This window comes from Pleurodeles waltl, chromosome 8, assembly GCF_031143425.1.
Source record: "Pleurodeles waltl isolate 20211129_DDA chromosome 8, aPleWal1.hap1.20221129, whole genome shotgun sequence".
NCBI lineage: Eukaryota > Metazoa > Chordata > Amphibia > Caudata > Salamandridae > Pleurodeles > Pleurodeles waltl.
Window position 1 is genome coordinate 1,182,072,009 of NC_090447.1, and position 23,076 is coordinate 1,182,095,084.

Sequence of the window (23,076 nt, forward strand, 5' to 3'; positions counted from 1 at the left end):
AAGAAACCACTCTCTCAAGAAAAGAGTTTGGCTAATACCTGCCTTAAATGAAGGCAAGAAACATACATAAACAAATTGGTCCATGTCAGCCTCTAGCTAAAATGGACGGGGAGAGGTTCAGGAAAACTGTATGCAGCTACAGAACCACTCTGTGTAGAACAACTCTGCCCTCTGATGTAATAGGTCATGTTAGCAACCTAAAATATCTGGCCACATACTGCTGGTCCAACTGCAGCAGGTTTTGATAATGTGCTCATAAGACGATTACCAAAGTGTCTCATACTTTAAACCTAATAGACGCAAGCTATTTTGCGAAAAGTTGCAACAAAGTCATCTTTTGTAACCGCTTTCCTTCTAAAATATAAATCACGGGGGCATTGTCAACATGGCAGATGGATAGGATGCTCTTTCTCGTCCCTCCGTCCCTACCACAGATAGGCCTTGTTGTTTGCTCCATCTACTGCCCAGAAGAACCCCACAGTGCCTCATTATGCTCTATGATCCCCCAGCATCACGGGGATTCATCACAGCATGGGGAAGTGCCCCCTGACACCGTGGCAAGGCTAGTCCAGCCTCCCACACCTAACCCAGGCACACAAGGCGACACAGGCCAATGCAACTCGCACCCCCAATCAGAGGCTAACCCCAGGGAATAAAAGACAGCACCATGTACCAGCAGAACGAACCCACACGGAGTAAGAGAAGTGCAAGCTCCTGATCTCAACCCCAGGCCCGCTCAGCGATCCATGTTAAATAAGCCTGCATCCTACATGACCAGAGGGCATATTGGGTGAGCTCCTGTACGAGCTGCGGCTCCAGCACATTGAGACTCGGGCAGTGACCTCAGCGTGGCGCCATGCACGGACACTGTCAGCGCCAGAGAAAAGATAGGTGAGGAAGCCCCTGCAACTCATGCCATGCACCTGCTAATGACTCAGCGGGCCCATACTTGGTAGTGGAGGGTCTGCAACAGGTATCTGGGCCCCAGGGGCCAATTCTATCATTGACGAGCCCTGATGGATTGGCAGTGCAACTCTCCAGGAAACACCCCTGTAGGAGAGCTTCTCAAACGTGCCCTGGGCATATCACCCACCTAGCCTACACAGGGGCCAGACATCTTGCAATATCCCCGGGGGCCCCCTTGGGCATGATTGATGCCCCCTATGGTGCCCAGCCAGAGTAATCAGCTCCCAGACTCTCAACCCTTGGAAGCAACCAACTTTGCCCTTCCTGACATCGCTTTTGAGACTGAGGTGACCGCAACTTGGGCGAGAAGCAGCTGAGCGCAGCCCATGGCAGGCAACCCCTGAGGCCTAGGACTCAGTGCTTCATACCAAAGACCAAGAATCTCCTTAATATCAGCAGACAAATTTGTAATGGGGGCACAGGCTCCATGTCTGTCAGATTGACTAATAAGCCCAAGCGGAAAACCTTGAAAAACGGTTGAGACGAAACAATATTCTAATCAGAGGGGCTCCCACCAATGCTGAAGAAGCCGATATCGAGGCCTATATGAGGGCCCTCTTCATCCACATCTTAGAGTCAGCAACTGACAAGGAGGTACAGCTGGATAGAGTGCACGGAACCCACCGACATCCTAGTATAAGCCCATGATTTTCAACTTAAAGAAAGTAACCTCGGCCAAGCCAAAGACTTAAATCCCTTGCAGTTCAGGGGGCACACACTGATGCTTTATCAGGATCTATTGGCTCTTACGTTACAAAAGAGACACGACTTCCGCCAAGGTACCACCTTTCTCAGGGAGAAAGGGGGTGCTTACTCCTGGGGCACTGCTTCCACATAATTTTTTGCTGGGAAGGGAAGCTCCACCAGCTTCGTTCCCTGACAAAGATGCATACAAGGTGTTGCAGATCGAGAAGTCCTCAGGCAGCAGCCAACGGCCCAGCCCTAAAACGGAAAGCCAGGAAATGCTTTTGGTGCCTGGAGGGACCGGCCTTCTCCAAGCGTTTACGACCGGATCCCAAGACTATGGCTATGGAGAGACGTGCAATGCTGGAGTCGCTGTCCGGAGTATTTGACCAGCAAGAGACTACTTGAATGAGGCTAGGGCTCTTAGATCACCCATACTGGTCACGATCTGTGGTTTACAGGGCAGGGTGCGGGATACGTGGTGACAGGAAGAGGGGAGTGTGTTAAGCTATGAACCCCTATACTCAAGTACCCTGTGGGACATTACTAGACAAATCCAGTACTTCAATCTTGATGACACTATGGGCCTCCTCACAAGTCTGGCAGTCACTTGACCGCCAGACTTGCGGATGGCGGTCAGACCGCCGCCAATGATGCATTCCGAGCGCCATATTTTGACCACAGTGGTCGTGCCGCCGTGGGACCGACAGGATCGGAGATCCCGGCGGTCTGGCAGTAGCGGCGGTCCTGATCCACTAGGGCAGCGATGCCCTGGGGATTACATTCTTGTTCTCCACCAGCTTTTTCATCGTGGTAGCATCACTATGAAAATGCTGGCGGAGAACGGGTGCAGGAGGCCACAAGGGGGGCCCTGCACTGCCCATGCACTTGGCAGACAGTGAACATTGCGAGGGTGCTGGTGCACCCTGCATCCTACAGCATTGCCGCCAGCTCAATTGTGAGCCGGAGACAATGCTGTAGGCTGTTTCCAGCTAGGCCAGCGGCCCGCTGACCTAGCGGGAAACTCTTAATGGGCACGGAGTCCTGAGCCCTCAAATGACAGCTGCAACATATCTTCTTCATGTTGTGGGCAGCCGATCACAGCGCTCAGTCTGGCGAGAATGGTCTCAGTCTTGCAGGAGCAGCCAATCAGAATGCTTCATTTGACATTTTTCCCCCTTGGTACTCCCTCTGTGGCAACACGTTGCTTCATATAAATAAAAAGTTTGAAACTTTATTTCTCTAAAATGTCTGAATGGACATTCACCAAACCACAGAAAGCAGCCCTTCTGGGTACAGAGCTAGCTGTATCCTAAATTTGGTGTAATTCCAATCAGCCATTTGGCTGTAGCACTGTATAATGTTCCTACCAGAAACTGCATGGGGAAAACATGCTTTGGGAACCCCTCTATTTCTCAACCCCCCGTTTGAGGGATCATCTGGAAACTTTAGAAGAAGGAGCTGAGGTGGATGAACCCTTATCTTGGAAAGTTTTGTGAAGATTCGTCAAATTGTGCCAACCTTATTAGCTAAACAAAAAAACTGCAGAGTGGCGGCCGCCAATGATTATTATTAATATATATCTAAATGTACTTATTTTCAGTGAAAACGGGTTATAGTAACATTATAGTTAAGTGAAATGTTCAGTAACAATGTAACGTTTTAAACTCTAAAAAACAATGAAATTCACCAGTGCCCTAAGGTGACTATAACTTGCGCCCCGCCATGCACAGTTTTCTTATCAATAATTTCACTGCAAATCTTGCTGTGATATTATCAATGATGTGATAGATGTCATGAGTGATATAATATGTGAGGTAACTGGCAGTGCATGGCCAGGGCACGAATTATAGTTACCTTAAGGCATGAGTTTGGCAATTCGCTGTGGGTGGTTGGCCACAGGGCCTGGCACCGGCGACTCAATCCCCACGTCATGGCATGATTATGAGGGGGGCAGGCAGCCCCATTCCCAGTTGGCCCAGACAGCCCCATTCCCTGGGGCCAGAGTTATCATTAGGGTTAGGGGCAACATGGCCCCCATCACTAGGCTGATTCTGGCCCCAGTGACCTCATCCCTTGGGACTGGAGTTAATATGAGGAGGAGAGGGCAAGCGGTCCCCCTCCCTAGGCCTATTTAGGCCTGAGGACCCAATTTGCCATGTTAATATTAGGAGGAGGGGAACACGGCCCCTCTTCACAGACTGACGTCGGCCCTGGGGAAGCACATCCCCTGGGGCCCGGCATCACACTTGGGGGGGGGACGGACACACAAATATTGACCCTGTAGACCTCATTCCTGGGGCCCGGCAGTATTTTCAAGTGCGAGGGGGTTCATGGACCCACTTCCCATCCCCAGGGCCTGGTACATCAAAAGCTTCTCTGGTGTCCACCCAGGGCACCATCATAGTATCGTTGAGGGCCACGGGGAGCGATAGGGCCCCCGCTGTCCAAGCCGGCTCCCCATTTCCAGCGGGAGCCAGAACTGCACCCACCCACAGGGAGCAACTTCTAATCCTTCTCCGTGCGGGCAGGAGCAATATTTAGATCTCTTTCTCTGCCTGCATCACTGCGGGCAGGAAAACAGATCTAACATCCGCTCCCTGCGGACGGGAGCATTTTCGAAGCTCCCACCTGCTGGCAGCGACTTGGTGTTTACTCCCATTTGGCAAGAGATTTAATAAAGCTCAAGTCAAGCATGAGCAAACATAAGTTTCCCTGTCCGCGCCGTGCGGGCAGGGAAACCACCATGTCCTGGGGTTGGGCTTTCTGGGACATAGCATTTGAGCCGGCCCTGAGGTCTGGTGTCTCAGGGGCTACTAATAGATCATGGAGAGGGCCGAGTCCCTCCCTCCTCATCTAAACATGCGGTGGGTACCGGGGGATGGGGTCCTTATGGCAGATCTTGGCCAGGGGAGAGGGGTCACATGCCCAAAATCAGCCCAAGGAGGGGGCTGCATGCCCCACTCCCCCTTTACACAAGCATCTGGGTCCCAGTGGATGGGGGCCCCGTGGCCAAAAACAGCAGAGGAGGGGGGGCTCTATGACCCTGCCCTGAAAAATTGAGTGAGGCCTCAGGGAATGGGGTCCAAGGGGCTGAATTTGGCCTGGGGGGGGGGGGGCATGTGCACTCTCCTACCCGAAAATACAAAACAAGTCTTCCCCCTGGGACCTGCCCAGCCAGGGGCAAGAGTTTCAAATTCCTATCGCCTGGCTCCCAGGACTTATTGTTTGGGGCCAAGGACAACAGGTTTTCGAGTATATTTTGTCCTAGGGACAAGTAGGCCCTATCCCTGCAGCACCAACCCTTTGGCTACCAATTTGCAGTACCGCAATATGGATCAGGGAAGGGCATTGTCTGCAGTTAAAGTAATATGTATGTCAATAGGTTAATGCTGTTTGAACTTGTATTTATGGTTCATTAATTGAAAGCATTTATTATTAGTGAGAGCGCTCTAACGAAATGTTGCAAGCTAGGACTGCACTGCTGACAGCGATCGTAGCATAAAAATGTGATACAGGTTTGCAAAGTTTAACAATATGAGACTATGTATAATGCTCCCAGAATGCTCTCTGATTCGATTAAAATATTTGCAGAAACTTGAAAGCAAGAATGAGTCTCTGCTTTCAAATTAAATGTTCGCAAAAATGCAACTAGGAAAAAAAAACATTTTGCTAAACTACTGTGAAATTTAGATACTGTTTCTTTGAAGCATCATCTACTAAAAATGAGATCAGGAGGGGTTTTGAATCCAGTGCATCCCTATTTATACAATTTCTTCCCGCTTCATTTTACACCAAAACAGAAAAAAGGACACTTTCTGGACCAGGACCTACCTTGCTGCTAAATGTGGTGCAGTTCCAGCCAGTAGTTTCAGCACTATCACTGTTTAAAATCCCTATGGAAAAATGAATGGGAAAAAGTGTTTTGGGACTCCCGCTTTTTCTAGGCCCCCCTGAACGGATCACCTTGAACCTTTCCAGACAGCTGCTGACGTGACTGGCAACTTTTTTGAAATTTCATGAAGATTTTTTAAGCAGCGCCACAAATATAGGCAAGTAAAAAAAAAGCACTTTTTATATAGAAATGAAGTCCTAACTATAACTACCTAGTGGTGACTGGCACTAGAATGGATATATCACTAGCACTAGAACCGAAATCTGGTACGGACCTAAGAGGGAAGGGGAAAATAAATTCAAAGGGGAGGACAGTGAGACTAGACTCATCACAACATACAATGCCAAATCAGTAAGTGTACAGGAGAGCCTTACAAAAAACTGGGATCTCCTATGCTGTGTGACAGGTGACATAATGGGAGACAAACCTAAAATCACTTATCGCAGAACTAGATCTCTTAGAGACATATTGGTGAAAAACAACTTTTGTACTGAGGCTAACAAACAGAATATATTGGGTAGGACTCTGTGAGCTTTTTTTCATCTGTGGCAAATGTGAAGCATGTGATAGTCATCCAACTGTACTCAAATTGCGATCCTAGGTACAAATAAGGTTAAACCCATTACCAAGTTTATTACTTGTAGTACATCTTTTTTTAAATACGTTTTGGAGTGTACACCTAGTACGCAAGAGAGTACTGGAACATAGAGCTATTGCGAACAATGATGAACATTACCCAATGCCCAGACACTTTGAAATTAATCACTTTAGTGGCAGGAATCAATTGAGACTCATTGGGAACGATCATATCATGACAGATCTGCATCAATATCATTGAGCTCAACACTAAGGCTCCACATGATCTTAACTCAGATGAAGAGTTGCATGTTCATTTGGACTGATTGAAACAGTTAGACCTTAGTCTCTTGAGCAATTACAATGATGCTTGCAGTTGATAGCATAAAACATTCTAAACTGTTTAATGTTCCCTACTTAATACGTGTAAAAATTTTTATGTTCCATTTCACAGGGAGGAGAGGAAGGGACTCTCGTCTGGAGTGCTGGGTTCGAGAGGATGCTCCGGCTGGGGCACTGTAGTGATACTTGTGTTTTGACCACACCATTTTGCACTTGGTTTAGCTGTCCACCGTCACATTAGCAGTCACAAGTTACAGACTCTATTTTGTATTCAGCCGAGCCTTAGCTTCACCACCACGTTAAAAGTGCGAGTATCTTTCTGTACAAAACATGTTATGCAACGTGTTTTCTATTCTACGTGTCTGCTTGTTCTTTTCTCACCAAAGGGCTAGGACATAATGTGGAGGAGTCTGTCAGTCAGCAAGATAAGGATGTACTAGAATGATGTTTATGGTAGAGCAGGGAGCGGCTTAGGCTTGGCAGAGACACCTTGGGAAACTGGCCAGTTCCAACCTGTTTCTTTCAACCCTGACCTAAAATAGCCAGTATTTTTTAATACTTCTTGCAGAGCGGGAGGGACTCTTCTAGAAATCTCCTTCCTTGCTTGTTTAAGGTATATAAGAGACCCAGGTTGACAGTGGGAGATTCAGAGACCTTTTCCCGTAAGGGTAGATTTATCTCTTTCTCTTGCAGTCACACCGGGGTCAACGACTTGCTGGCAGGAGAAGAATGAAGCACCAGATAGGCCCCACAGTGATGCATTTTTATGAATTATTTGTTTTGCATTATGTATGAATATATATCAATATAGGTGTTCGTATCTGTGCATGTTTATAGGTTGAAGATTCTTTGTACATGTTCTCACTTTCTTGTTGCACATTTTAAAAGTGCACTTTCGGTTATACTGTCCTTCCTTCATGAGCCTTGCGAAGAGATGTAATAAATGTCTTTTTTAGACTAAGAAGTGCATTCCAGAGATTCTTTTTGACTTCTCTCAGTGTTTATTTTGGCTCGGTCAGCTGTAAAGCAAAACAGGCACTCGACCCTTTTCTTCCAAAGCACATGGAGCACTTGGGTGATACGTACACTTTATATTTAGAATTATTTTGGACTAATGCTTTGGTATTATATACACTGGGCCTTATTATTGACCTTCATCGTCCATTGCTGAAACGTGGGAGCAGTGCATTTTTTGTGGTATTGAGTCCATTGGAAATAGATTATTGTGACTCCTTCCATTTATGTCCTCCTACATTTTCAGACTTTGCCTAGCTCTCCTCCCCGCCTCTTATATGTTCGACAGTCCACTGGGGCATATATGCGAGCACATGATGTTGCTCAGACTGTTGTTTACTTTGTGCTGCTAGTATTCATTATTCATATTGTGTTTCTTATATTGCAAGCCTTATGCACTGCCCATTGGGCCCGGACTTTGTAACATCAATAGTTGCTGCTTCTGTTTTACAAGGCATACTAGAAATGTCTTCTTATTCCACTCTTATCTATATAGGAGGCTAGTGGCTGCACTGGGTTCAATTAGCACATTAAATGTAGCTCTATCTTGAGGGAATGTAAGGTTTAATTTTTATCTTACATCTGTTGTGTTCAGTTTGAGTCACTGTTATTAATTCCATGTGCCTGACACAGTCATACTCTTACTGTCTTGGTGCCGCATAAAAATTTATTACAGCATGCGAAAGATCAGGAGATAAATGAGTACCACTGGGTTAACTTAGCATTACTACTGTGATAAATGTACACGTTGGCTTGCGTTTACTCTTCAATTATTTTACGACTATATGCGCAAAGTAAAGTAGTTCGGACTATATATCTTATACCTTGCATAACTTTTTGATGTTTAGGTGTATTCAAAGACGGCAGTTCAGCATTGTGTTGGAGGGAAATGCTGCACTTGATAGTCCTTCTTTTCTGTTTACGTTCACAAAAAGGTATATGTGGTATGGTAAACACAGAAACCCCGAGTGCAAACAAGGTTGTTTGGCGAAACACGTCACAGGGCTGGATCATTTTGAATAAAATATTTCAACTTCAACTTACACTGAGTGCACGTGTATAGTCTTCTGGAGATATGCCTTGGATATATGAAGATATATATATGTAGATACACAAACACACACTTTTCTTTTTTATTTTAAATATTTTAAAGGATACTCCAACTCCCTTCACTAGACAGTGCTAACCAGCTGCTTGACGTTATTTCCTTTGCAGTGCACCACCAGCCTGCGAGGTCACAGATCTCTACGCCAGGCCACCGTTATGGAACGGTATGGTCTGCAGTTTCACTGCTTTACTATTCCAAGATGGCCAACACATTTGTTCTAAATGTGGCTGGCATGCTGGAACTTCAAAACAACAAAACACCTATGCAAGATGGACACCTGTTTCTAGGTTTCATTGTATTTGTGATGGGAAGCATGTGCCTACAATGTTTAGGCAGCATGTTTTCTTTTTCTACTTTTAATTTATTTAGTGTATGAATTTGAGTTTGTGAGTGAGTTTACTGTGCTTGTGTAAGTGGATGAATGCAAGAAAGAGTGGGTGGATGAAGGGACGCCTGAATGCTTAGGAGTGATAGAGTGCATGTATAAGTATTTAATGAATGCCTAAACCCATCATTAACTTACGAGACATTATCACTTACAATCCGAACCTATTGGCATTTCTAATGCTTATTATTTAGTTGTGAACCTCCAAAACATTTGACTTCTCCTAAGCATGTCAATGGAAAGATAAGTTAGGGACAGACATTTATAGTATAACATCACTCACTACAACATCCACAAGGCTGATGCTAGGTTTAGGGAATCAAAAGTACTGCAGTGCTAGCAAAATATACACTGGTACAATAATACAATGCACAGATATATTCTCTCCTGGGTATGGACTGTATCGTCCCTCTACATTTGCCTTTATTTTCAAGTCTCTCACACAAAGGAAATTTTCAGAATCCTGCAAACAATTATTTACAGGCATTAATTTCAATGGAAACACCAACAGACATGGCAACAGCACCACTGTTGCACCTTGTTCGGCGCTACACCAGGCGAACCTACAGTGCCTAACTGAGCCGCCCCCAGAGAAATAAACAGAACAAGAGCAAGCACAACACGACCAGGGCTTTGCCTTGTCCCTTGCTTTCAGAAGCTGGAGTCCAAAAGTAAAATCATCAATTTCAAAGCAGCAGGCAGAAAAGGCCTTCACCTTATTTCCATCAGTTACTTTGAGGTTATAGGACAGACAACAGCAGGAAGCACTGAATAGGGTGGAGTTTTGAAAGCCTTTGGCCAAACACCAGAACTATTACATTTTCTGGTGGGAATGGTCACTCCCCTGTAGGCTGGAGTATGGAAATAATTAATAGCAAGTATGGATTTATTCCTCATTTTAGAATGGCATGCCATTTGTTTAGTTGGTAATTCACCTTTCCAAGATGACGGCCACATTTGTAGAAGGGTTACTGAAAGGAGAACCCCATGCTGCTGGACAAAACACATCTTTCTTACTCAGCTGTGGAAGCCATGAGCATTTTTAGTATGCAAATTAATATGTTTTACAGATATACATTTGTGTGGTTTTGCTACATTAGCATGGATGTTGTGGTTCTAAGAAACTAGTTGCTTCACAAAGGAACATTTGCATCCATTAGTCTGAACGTTTTACAATTTGTGAAGGCAATAGAAAGTAAGATGACAAATTTGATATAGTGCGGAAGGGGGCCTCAAATTGTTATTAGATATGGAAACAGACAGGCATGCACTGGATAATTCACTGCTTACATGCATCCACCTGTACGTGTGCTGGATACTGTAAACCCATTATGTCAGCATCGAAACGGGGGCCCATGTGAAACACGACAGGCTGTCTTTGGGTCCCAGCAATCATCCGTTCATCACAAATAAACTACCTTAAGGTACAGCAACACCTGAAAGTCCGAGTTTATCAAATGCTACTTTACAATATATTCCCTTCCTTATACATGTATACCCAGGTCTATTTACTTCTGTATCTATATATCTATATATGTATTACTTTACTCCTACTGAAGAAGGACAAGGCACCTTTGACTCTATCCAATGCATTACTATTTGTCTCACCCTATTCCTCTCTCAATATATTCTCTGCCTCCACTCTCTGACTCATCCAAAACCTCATTCTACTACTATGATCTCCAAAATAACCCTTACTAGACTCTTCCTCCTCTATCCCTCCTTGGATCACCCCAAACCTTATTTTACTGCTATGATCTCCCAAACAACCCTTTCTAAATTCTTCCCTCGTGTATCCCTCCTTTGACTCATCCCAAATCACATTTTACTAGTATGATCTCCCTAATCCATTTCTAGATACTCTTCCACCTCTCCTTTTATTCACCCCAAACTTCATCCTACTATTAGATCTCCCACATAACACTTTCTAGACTCTTCCCTCTTCCATCCCTTCACTATCCTTCAATCCAAATAACAGACACTGCTTAAATTAACTCTCCCTATACTAATCCACTACTAATCCTTTTTGGGTTCCAGAATAGCGCGCTACTCACCAAAAAGCACTCCGACACCTCCTCAGGGGTAGTAAGCACTATATAAATACAATTACAATTACTTACAATAAATAAAATTTCGAGGTTGTGTATTTTACCTACAGAGACAAAAGAAAAGACGAACATGAAGCTATGTGTGATGCAGAGAAAAAAAGGAGACATACATCTAAATGACAGCTCTTGGGGCGTGTGGTCTATCTTACCCTCCAGATGCAAACCAGGTCAGTGTATGCAAATAGCTTCCTGATTTTATATAAACCCCATCCAAATGCACTGGAAAGCTTAAACCCTCCTACTCTGTATAAAAAAGTTCACACTTCCATGTTAGAATCTACAAAGTAGGAAAGGATCCAAGAGGAAGGTTATTCTAGGGATCTTAAACAAACGTGGGAATGTCAAATTTGTTAATTATGGCTTTTTTAAACAGTTTAAAATGAGTAAAACTAATCGCTACAACACCTTCCTCAACTATGCTCAACAACCCTTTCCATGTCTGTAAGCTTAGACTACCAAATTGCTTCATGTCGTCCAGATTTTAAAATCTGGATAGAAGACCACTTTGAAATACAAAGAAGGCGCCTTATAGTCTCACACTGCTATGCGTTTGCTTAAATTACTTGCAGTGGAATCAACGTATTTGCAGGCAACAGCACATTCAGGGCTCAAAAAAATCTATGTGGACCACTTGTTATGGAGAGTCATATTTTATGAGGTCGAGCTATTTTTAGAACCTACTTGTCCCTTCTGGCAGGGGACAAAGAACAGGTGTTCTGCTCAGTTAGAAACTGAATTAGCAATTAAGATGCCTTTAAATCTTATTCTTGTCACATTTGCTCTGTGCTCAGAGACAGAAGTCAAAAGTCAGATTGTCTTCTTGCAGTGCAAATACTTTTCCTTGAGTCTGCAGAGTTCCAGGAGTTCATATGGTGAACTGTCTGACCTGTGTGAAATGAAAGGCCAATGGTATCAGGTTTTTCCTAACACACAACTAAGTCGACTTTACAAACATTTCAAAATATATTTCAGTAGCGGTCAAAGACCATTTTCGGTACTTCTGTGTGATGGAAAAAATATTTTAATAGGATGAAAAAAGTCAGAACACCTTACTTGGTCGTGTGCAAATGATAAATATGTTTTCTGAAACTCAATTTTCAAGGATTATTGTTAATACACTATACGGTTTTATCAGTAAAGCTGCAATTAAGTGTGAAGGTTTTTGTACATTTCTTGGAAATGTACTGTCTGTAAATGACAGCGTGCTACCACATCATGCTTTAGTAATATACTCATTAAAAGTGAGTGTTTAAACATAAACTGAAAAACACTCCTGCCCTGATCACAAAGCTATTAGTAAACTACTAGGCAAGTCATGCATGGATCATGTGTACCCTATATGTGGGCTAGATTTATTATACATGGAGCAAACGTTTAGCCTATTTAATATAAGAAAAGAGGATTTTTTTGCAGCAGAAATGCAGAACTCACATATTTGAAGGTGCACTTTTATGCAAGAATGAAGAAAAAGGTGACTGTAAAATACAATATTTGCCTAGGATCACACAATTTGAGATTAGGTTTTAGGTCAAGTACATTACAGAGAAGTCGAGAAGATTATTCAAGCTACTCGGCCTGCAGGTCTAGTAACATTTTTATGATTTTTTTAGGCCTATTATATTTAAAATGGCCAAATGAGTAGACTCATTCTACAAAGGTGACATGAGAGGGCATATTATTTAAAGAATCTCTCACTCTTTTTTGGATTACTTATTTTGAACCCCCATAGATAAAAGTACAGTGCAAGCAAAATCCTGTTTTATTGTAAAACACAAAACAACTGATGGAATATGGAATTTGAAACAGAGGGACAGCATGGTGTGCCCCTATGAAATATGACAGTTCCAGGCTGAGGAAGATACAAAATACTGTGGAGAATTAAGTACATACAGAGTTAAACAGATATTATGAATTATTAACTCTTCACGTGCTTGCCGTGGCTGTTACATAGAAAGGGTACCCATAGTTTGAAAACATGTGGGACTATCTTACTACACTTCACTACGCTCATTATACTCAAATCATCCCATTTAGAGTTTGTAAAATGTTCAGAAGAGTAGAAAGATGATGCCTAGCAGAACAGACAGTGCATCAGTTTTGTAAATCACAGCCTCTTGCCATATGTGCTTATCATAAGATAACATTACTATGGAAAACCTAAACAATGTGGTAGTTAAATTTTGAGACAATGGCTTCACCAGTATTTAATGTAATACATTTTTTCAGACTGAAAAATATTTAAATAACCTACAGAAGTATACACAGAACGCATTTCATGACCTCCTCACAGTCTACATGCGGATAGCCAAAATAAATATTCACCTACATACCCAGCTTGTCATGTAGGAGAGTGAAGGATTCCAAGGCTGATTTAATTTGTCCTGCAGCATTGCTCCAAGTGCTGCAATTTTCAATGAGCTGAGTTTACACTTCAGTTCTGTGTTGTAACTCAGTGGTTTATATTTTATCACTTGTTTCATTAGACCTTTAACAGTGTCTGTGTACGTTTTGGACATGGAAGGCTCATCCAGCAAGGCACTCATTTTCAATCGGCAGATGTGTTAAATGTACGTATCAAGAGGATGTGTGATCCTTGCTGTAGAAAACTATAAAAAATAAACACACACCTTCTTTCCTCATTTCGGTTACCAAATGAAACTACAGGCTGTTGTCCCCTTGTAATATCAAAGGATGGTTATGCCAACAAACCATACCTTGGCACCCCTTGCTTTTAATATATAAATTACGATCGAAAACGAACACCAAAGCGAGATTACTACGTGGAGACACGACCTCAGCCCCCAAAGTACCTCGCTTTCTACCCATAGCAAGATGCTCGGCATTCAAGGCACTTTGCATCATTCACAAAGTCATCCAAAGAAAATGCAGTACAGAAAACTGAATTTTAAACTATACTTTCAAAACAGGACACTGCGATCAAGATTATTAGATCCGATCATTGTACCATTCTCCAGAAAAAAGCCTATCACTGGATCCGCCTTCGCTGCACGTGGCAAAGCTGTGAAATTCTTCACTGGCCAAGATATAAAACATACAAGAACACCTAATATTCCAAAAGAAAGTTAAAAAGTGTCTATTCCCAAGACAAAGCTTACACCACTGGACACTTGTAAAAAGTACTGAATTATAGCGTGATCACCACAATGCACAAGTGAACCCTGTCATGCTTGACTCCACTCAGTGCAGCCCAAGCATCAGAAGCATCAATCCAATAAGGGGTTGCTGCATCTGAAAAATACACTTAAGTATACAGAAAAGTGATGGATGGAATGCTTGAATTAATCTCACCCAATGGTGATTACTCAGGTCCCATCCCAGTCCACTTATTTAGCACACCATGCCATCTCAGTTTTGACCCAGCCATACACAAATCAGTCTTGACCCTGCTCCAACAGTAAGAGTCCAGTCTGAACTGCCCATCTAGATCCTCTGTAACCGGAATCGCTCTATGTACGGCTCATCAGCCAGGCATAGCTTGGTTCCAGTAACACAGTGTGCACGGGACCCACGTTTGGGCATACCATTTAGGGTGACATACTAAACTATACAAAATTAACCTCAGCCACTGGTAATTGTTCCTTTTGGAGCAGGGCGAAAACTGGTTTGCATATGGCTGGGTCCAAAACGTAGTAGCACGGTGTGCTGAATAACAACAGCCTGGATGTGGCATGAGTAATTATAAATGAAAGAGATTAGTTCAATTATGTTGCTTTTTCATTGTGGTAAGCAGACCAGAAACAGTTAATTTATTATTTGCATGCATGCCAATAGACCGGATTCAGGCGGGATACTCCCTATTTTTTTTTAAAGCCAAAAATGGCTTTACTTTGGCTGTCTTCCACCTGAAACTTCCTCTCCTTCAATTAAGTCAATGGGGAAAATACATTCTCCTGATTATTATTATTTTATTTTTTTTAAATCTCCCACTTTCCTCTTCTAAAATGTTGGCATGTATGATCTTAGAGGTGGGTTTACCACTCTTTATAGTTAAGGCCAGTGCTTTAAACAAGCAGGCCCGTTCCGGTACTGAGTACCTGAACTTCTTTACTTTAAAAGGGAGAGTACCTGCACTTCTCACCGCTGATGCAAATCCTTTTGTGAGAAACTACCCACATTTCTCAGGAGCAAACAGGTACTGTGGCTAGTGAGTACCAGCACTTCTGTGCTTCCATTTCTTTATCAAGTCCTTATCTCCATTCAAAGAAACATCAACTAAGGGACGTATTATCATTATGAGTTCGGTAACCAGCTCTCAACAAAAGTAATATTAAATTAAACCGTAGCAAAAATCTGGCAATCTAATGATTCCTAGGAGCCAAGTACAACCCAAAATTGCCCCGGACCTTAAAGCACCAGAAATGTCACCAGCAACCGCAAAATACATATGTAGGTCGGTAACAGCGTTACGCAGGAAGCCATATTTGGGTCAGGCATGGCACAGAAACGGCATCAGCTTTGCTCTGACAGACCAAATAATGGCCGAAAGGGAATACGATGTATGGTATTTTAATGATGCTTCTGCAGAAAGAAGTTTGCTGGGCGCGAGTAGTTACCAGTCGCCTGTCGATGTCAGCTTCTCCTCTGACTGCTGAATTAGAGCTAAACTCTGCGTACCGCAGCATCTCTTGGGATCCCAGCTTGCTGCTTCTGTTGCCGGGGGCGGCCATGACAGTCGGTGTCTGAATCCTACGGTAAACAGCAAAGGACAAACTTTCTTCAAACCTGGTCCAGACCAATACTTGGGCTGTTCAACAGCCTGTCAGGAAGTGACTCATGTCCCATAAGTCTGAGGCAATGTTGTGTCATTCACTGGGTGCTTATCACGTGGTCCAAGTGTGGAAATGAAAACGGAGTAGAGCGCGGCACTGCTTGGAGGAACTGTAGCCCCTCTGGCTGTAAAAGTTTCACTTTTTAGGGGCGAGTGCAAAGCGCTCCGTCCCTCTTCTAATCTCCCTTTAGGGGGATTTTAACCACGCCAATGTTATGTCAGTCAGTTACATTGGTTCATGGGCTTGCCTTTTAAAATCCGATTGTTTTCATTCGTGAAAGGCGTGCATATGTCATGCCTTTTCCAGTGTTTAGCCCTCCTCGAGAGCACTGGTAAACTACAGGAAACATAGAGGCTCCATGTTTTCCTTACTGTTTCTGCACTACTTTTTCTCTTCACTCCGCAGCACGATCGCGCTATGTTTTACACAACGCTATCACTCTCGTTTTTTTTGTTTTTAATTTTATTACAAGACCGGAGGCTCCTATTATGCATTTCTTTTCTCGCTTTATTAACACAGCAGCAGTCAAGAAGAAAACTACAAATCTCATAAGGCTAACACAGACAGCCAATGGGATTAAAAAAGTAGTATAATAATATCTCAACCAATAGGAATGTCCCCATGCCATTGTGATGTCACTTGACTGCAAGCAGCCCTATTTTCTTGCTGCTGCAGTCAAGATAAGTTTAAAAGAAAAATCCTCTCATGTCGCTATTTTATTTCAACTGTTTGTTTACAAATTATTTTACTTAATTGTGTTCCTATTTCATACGCTGTTGTCGGCATTTTGCCGCATTGACTTAATTGTAAGCTTTACTCGCGCTCTTCTCTCGGGTCCCAGGTAGCAACGGCGGTTGCTCCTGGGCCGAGAATTCGAACAGCCTTGTGCACGCCTCACGCGCAGCATTCTTAACGCGTTTCCCTCGCGTTTCGGAAATAACCGTCATTTGGTTTTTCCTGACGCGAGGAACACGCTTTTCAGCATTGCGCTCCTCCTACCTTCGCTCTGCGACTGCTATCGACACTTACTGCTCAGCCTCTGCTCAGCTTCTGCCTCAGTCCCGATAACTCGTTCCTCAGCCCCGCCCAGGGGGAGGAGGAGTTTTTCTTCTTCAAGTTTGTTTATTTCATCACAGTTAACCCACGGTTGCCTGGGTTTTTAACCCTATTGCTTATTTAGTGATTTTTCCTGCTTATTGCTTGGGAATTTTTTCCTTGAATTAAAAATATTTTCTTTAATATGGAACCTAATACCTCTCCAATGGAACAGGGTGTTCCCAGTGTAGAGGATATAAGAAATTAACTTCGGAATTTTATTAAAAGTTCTGTTCAGCAGGCAATGGCGTCATCAATTCAAAAATTATCAAAAAATTTGTAAACAAATTTTTCTAACCTATTATCTAAATCTCCGGCCCAGACTGCAGGGGAATGCAGTCAACGCCTGCCAGTCAATCCCACAGGCTTGACTCAAAAGGAGAGTGAGTTTAACTCACATATGCCAGAGGACGCGGTTCCTCATAAGGCTCCTGCCAAGGAGTATAACAATATGGCTCCTAGACCCTCTCTAAAAAGAAAATCTAAACAACATAATATATCCCCTTCTATTCCCACGGCCTCTGCTCTAGATACTGATGAGGACATGCCAGACGCTGATTAAGACTACTACGTTTCTGACAAAGACGATGATGATTCTTTTAATGCTCCCCCTCCAAAGAAACCTAAGGTTCCCTCTGTTCCCCCCCACTTTTTGATGCAGAAGGATTTCCTATGTTCGATCCCTCCCATATACTACATCCCAACTCTACAGAATGGTTCCCAGCTGAACATGTTGGCCGTTATGTGGCTCAAAAGTTATTCTCCCCCCTTGATAAACAAACCAGAGCCAAGCTGAAGTCAGAATGTCCACGTCCAGTGCTTCCGCATAAGGCAACTACTACTCCAGCCATTGACCAGCAGATGTTAACCTTTTGTTACCAAACAGGGCAAGGACCCTCGCAAAGGGGTTGATAAAGCGTGGTCGTCCTGCCAGGACAAGTTACTCGACGTAATTGGCCCTCTTACAAGAATCTTTGATATGGTGGAGACGGCCAGACTGGATGGTACCTTTTTAGACCCGGAGAAACTCTCCTTGTGGGTCAAACGCTGTTTTTGCCTTTTAGGGAATGCTAATTCCTCTTTCATTCACGAGAGACGTAAAGGCCTCCTTATCAAATTGGACCCTAAACTAATTAATCTGGTGACTGTACAACCTCAGATCCATACTGAGGGACAACTGTTTGGGGAGTCTTTCATAAAGGACCTCAGCAAGTATGTAGCCACATTTACCTCCTTGTATAAAGCACAACAATCCATGAGGAAGATGTTCAACCAACGGGTTTTTGCCAGGGCCGGTAGAGGCAGGGGCCGCTTTACCGGCTGTAGTTCTTCCAATCAAGGCTCCAGAGCTTACTACAATTCCTATCAACAAGACTTCAGACCTCAATTCTACCCCCAGCGTGGCAGAGGTTACTGTGCCAGGTCCTTCAGACATCCTAGAACCTCCAACCCTAAATTGGTTAACAATTACCACAGATGTGTGGGTTCTAAACACTGTACAGGGTTACAAAATAGAGCTTTACTCTACTCCGGTGCAAACATTTTTCACTCCCCTTCCCCATTTTTCTGCAGAAATGAACCAGCTGATATCTGCCGAGGTAAACTCTCTCTTACAAAAACAAGCAATTTCAATCACTTGTCCTCATCCCTTGGGTTTTACCAGCCCAATTTTCCTAGTTCAAAAGAAAAACAAAAAGATGCGTCCGGTCATCAATCTAAAACATTTCAATCAGTTTGTGGTATACCGACATTTTAAAATGGAGACAATTCTTCTTCTCAGAGATATACTTCTCCAAAACGACTGGATGGTCAGACTGGATCTTTAGGACGCTTATTTAGTGGTTCCTGTACATCCGGAGTCCAGAAAATCCCTTCAGTTCCTATGGTTAGACCAAACCTATCACTTTACCTCTCTACCCTTCGGTCTATCGTCTGCCCCTTGGTGTTTCACCAAGCTTCTCAAGCCCGTAGTTGCTTATCTAAGGGCTCAGGGTATAAGGCTCCTAATTTACTTAGACGACATCCTCATTTTGAATCAGTCTCCTCAAACTCTGCTACTCCACTTGCAGACGGCTTGTTCTCTCTTAGAAGACCTAGGTTTCATAATAAACAGAGAAAAATCTCTCCTAACTCCCTCTCAAATCCTAGAATTCTTGGGATTCCAGATCAGTTCCATTTCGGCTACTCTTCTTCTTCCTACGACAAAAATAAAATCCATAAAGTCGGAAATTCTACAGATTCTTCGCACCTCTCTCATCTCTCTCAGAACATTAGCTCGAATAGTAGGTCTGCTTTCCTCTTCCATCCAAGCAATCTTTCCAGGTCCCCTTCATTACCGCTCACTTCAAAGATTAAAGATCCAACATTTGAGGAAAGGACTATCTTATTCCGACCTCGTTCCCTTAGATGTCGAATCTCGCACAGAGCTTCAGTGGTGGATAGACCATTTAGATTCTTGGAACGGGAAAAGTATATTTCCGTCAGCCCCAGATCTTGTGTTAGAATCCGATGCAAGTCATCTGGGCTGGGGGACCCGGTGTGGTCCCATGTCGACTGGAGGTACATGGTCTATCGAGGAGTCCAAATTGCACATCAATTGTTTAGAGATGCTTGCTGGCTCCTTTGCAATCAGAAGCCTGGCAAAACACAAGGTACATTGTGCAATTCTTCTCAAAATGGACAATATCTCTGCAGTCAGATACATAAATCATCTTGGAGGTACAAAGTCCAAACCTCTGGCGGATCTAGCCAAGAGCTTTTGGGAATTTTGCCTTTCAAACCATCTTTCGGTTCATGCAGAATACCTTCCAGGAGTCCTCAATTCAGTGGCAGACTGGCATTCTCATCATCTTCGAGATTCCAGAGATTGGAAACTTCATCCTTCAATTTTCCACAGGATACAATCATTATGGGGTCCGCTCTCCATAGACTTATTTGCATCCCGACTGAACACACAACTTCCTCGATTTTACAGCTGGCGTCCAGATCCCTTAGCCTTAGCATCAGATGCTTTCTTACAAGATTGGTCTCATTCTCTCAATTACACCTTTCCCCCTTTTATCATGATCAACATAGTCTTAGCACAAGCCAGACGTCAACAGGCCTCTCTTATTCTCATAGTTCCGTTTTGGCAATCCCAGGTATGGTTCCCTATCTTGCTCGAACTCTCGGTGGATTTTCCCCTGCTAATTCTGTCCTTCCCAGACTTACTTCAAGACCCTCTTCATCGTCCTCACCCCCTCATTATGGACAATATCCTCACTCTATCCGCCTGGAAGGTCTCCGGAATTCCCAACCTTTCCCTCTCATTTCATCAGAAGATTCCCAATACATTGCAAATTCCTGGGCCCCTGGCACCAAGAAAGCCTACAAGGCAGCCTGGTCTTTATGGAACGGCTGGTGTTTGGGAAGGCACATTGATCCCTTTTCAGCAGATGTAATTTTTATAGTAAATTTCTTGGCCGCAGAAGCCAGCAAAGGTAAAGCATTTCGTACTATCAACCTTTACAGGTCAGCTATTTCTTCTAATCATACACACGTCAATGGAAAACCGGTAGGCGAACATCCGCTGGTATGCAGATTACTAAAGGGAGTAACATTTTCCAAACCTCCTCTACCGAAGTACAATAAATTGTGGGATGTTAACGTTGTTCTAAAATATTTGAACTCTTTGCCAGGCAACCCAATTTTATCACTAAAAATGTTATCTGCCAAATTAACAATGTTATTATGTTTAATTTCTATTAAACGTCTATCGGATGTTAAAGCATTGGACGTCTCCAACCGCCAATTCACTCCTTCGGGGGTATTGTTCTCGGTTGTTCGACATACCAAGACCAACTTATCGTCAGTTTTTTATCCTTATTTCCCACAACATCCGAAATTATGTGTAGGCCAATGTCTCAAAGTTTATGAGGAAAAAACTGCGGATTTGAGAATATCCTCTTCCCAACTTCTTATCTCTTTCAGGAAACCTCATAACCCGGTTTCATCTGCTACTTTAGCGCGTTGGGTTAGATGGATCATGTCTTTAGCGAGCATAGATATTTCCAGATTTGGAGCTCACTCTGCCAGAGGTGCTATGGCTTCCAAGGCCTTCTGGGCAGGTTCTCGATTGGAGGATATTCTCAAATCTGCAGACTGGTCCAATGATAATACCTTTAGAGTTTTTTATTGCAAACCTGTGAATAATGTTTCGTTGAATGTAATCAATATGCTTTAAACTCGCATAATAGGAGCCTCCGGTCTTGTCATAAAATGTAGATTTTCCTAGTTTATGACGGAAAGTCTTAATTTTATTAAAGACACGGAGGCGAGTATTATCCCACCTCTGGTTTAAACTTTGTTTTTTGTCTCCCTCCCTTTCTTCCAGCGCCAGTTTCGGCCACGCAACCAGCATCCTAATTGGACCTCCTGGCATCATGTGGATTTTCCACTTACTTCAAGTTCGGAATCGTATCCCTCGGATTTAATGAAACATTCCTTCCTTTGCAGGATACTGGACTTTTGTTCTGACATTTTTGCTTTTCTTATGGCATTGTTTATCCTTTGTTCTTTATTCCCGTTATTCTTCAATGATTGACTTTATTCGCAAGAAAAGAGGGCTGCTTGCAGTCAAGTGACATCACAATGGCATGGGGACATTCCTATTGGTTGAGATATTCTTATACTACTTTTTTAATCCCATTGGCTGTCTGTGTTAGCCTAATGGGATTTGTAGTTTTCTTCTTGACTGCTGCTGGGTTAATAAAGCGAGAAAAGAAACGCATAATACTCGCCTCCGTGTCTTTAATAAAATTAAGACTTTCCTAGGAAAATCTACATTTAATGTGGCAAGAAAATTTGGATTAGGCATTTTCAACGCTAATAGCTCTAACTTGAGGTAACGTGAGAACCAGTGCATTGCAAATGCTTGTTTTTTTTACCAACTTTGTGAGAAGGCAATGTCATCATTAAACGCAGTATCTGGTCATGGTAAAGGCACTGAGTTGACCACTTTACAAAGACTGAACTTTTATATCACTGCGCTTGGAATTTGAGAAGCGTAGTGTCATGCCATCAAAACATGCATGTACTAGCTAGCCTTCATCTGAGTGAAGTACACCACCTTAACCCCGTCCAAAACTTTACAAACTTTTCACTTTCTCTGGAGGGACCATGTTCTGGCATACATGCCAGCGTTCACAATTTAGGCAATAGAATTACGTATTTTGAAGCAAAAATGTTTTTTTTTTCTTTCTCCTGTCTAAAAATCCTCCAATGGGCAAATTAAATTCCCCAACGTCTTGTATATACGTCTACCTCTTACATAGGTGCCAGGCTTCGCACCTCCATACCGACTAGAAACGCAAGATCTGGTTTTCTCTTAGAATTCTGGGACTTGTATTCATATTTAACCCGGTATAAAACCAGAACAAGTCCCAGAATTCTAAGAAAAAAACAGGACTGAACTAACTAGTCGTGCATGAACCTGGGATACTTGGTGGCTATGCTCTTAAGGGTTCCTAAATTTTGGAAACTTAAAAAATTGATTGCTGGTTGATTGGTGTGTGATCCCTCCCTATTCAGCAGCAGCCACAATCATAGGGTAAGGCAGAAGCAAACCGAAAATTAATCTGTTATAAACCCCTAGTAACTTGGCACAGAGCAGTCAGGCTTAACTTAGAGGCAATGTGTAAAGTATTTGTGCAACACTTCAAACAGTAAAACTGAAAACACCACAAAAAGTATCCCACATCAGGTTAGACAAATAGAGCAAAATATCACTTTATTAAATAGCAGCTTTAAAAGAACGTATGAAAAGAGAAAACATTAAGACTACATATACCGTGAACCTTTGGGAATGAGTGTCCATAACGACCATAGTCCAATCACAACACGGTCTGCTGTATATAGGTGTGTGACGTCCCTTCCTGTTTCTCTTCACTGGAGGAAGTTAACCTTGAATATCTATCCTAGTCGAACATTTCATCATTACCTACTAAAAGAAAGAGGTAACCCACGTTATCCAATTCTTTCTAATATTTACCATAATCTTTGACATATTGATGATTCCCTAACAAGATTTTTTTACAGTGAGGTTGAGAGACCATCACAATCAAGTTTACCAGATA

At 43.0% G+C, this 23,076-nt stretch overlaps 1 protein-coding gene across 1 annotated transcript in view; it reads right to left on the reverse strand.

Moving 5' to 3' along the window:
• Positions 1–15,882, reverse strand: part of DNAJC15 (DnaJ heat shock protein family (Hsp40) member C15) — a 158,271-nt gene extending 142,389 nt beyond the window's left edge. Inside the window, exon 1 of the mRNA XM_069205420.1 lies at positions 15,653–15,882. Within this exon, the coding sequence (XP_069061521.1) occupies positions 15,653–15,766 (114 nt within the window). The 5' untranslated portion in view covers positions 15,767–15,882. The remainder of the gene's footprint in view (positions 1–15,652) is intronic.
• Positions 15,883–23,076: the final 7,194 nt, after the last annotated feature.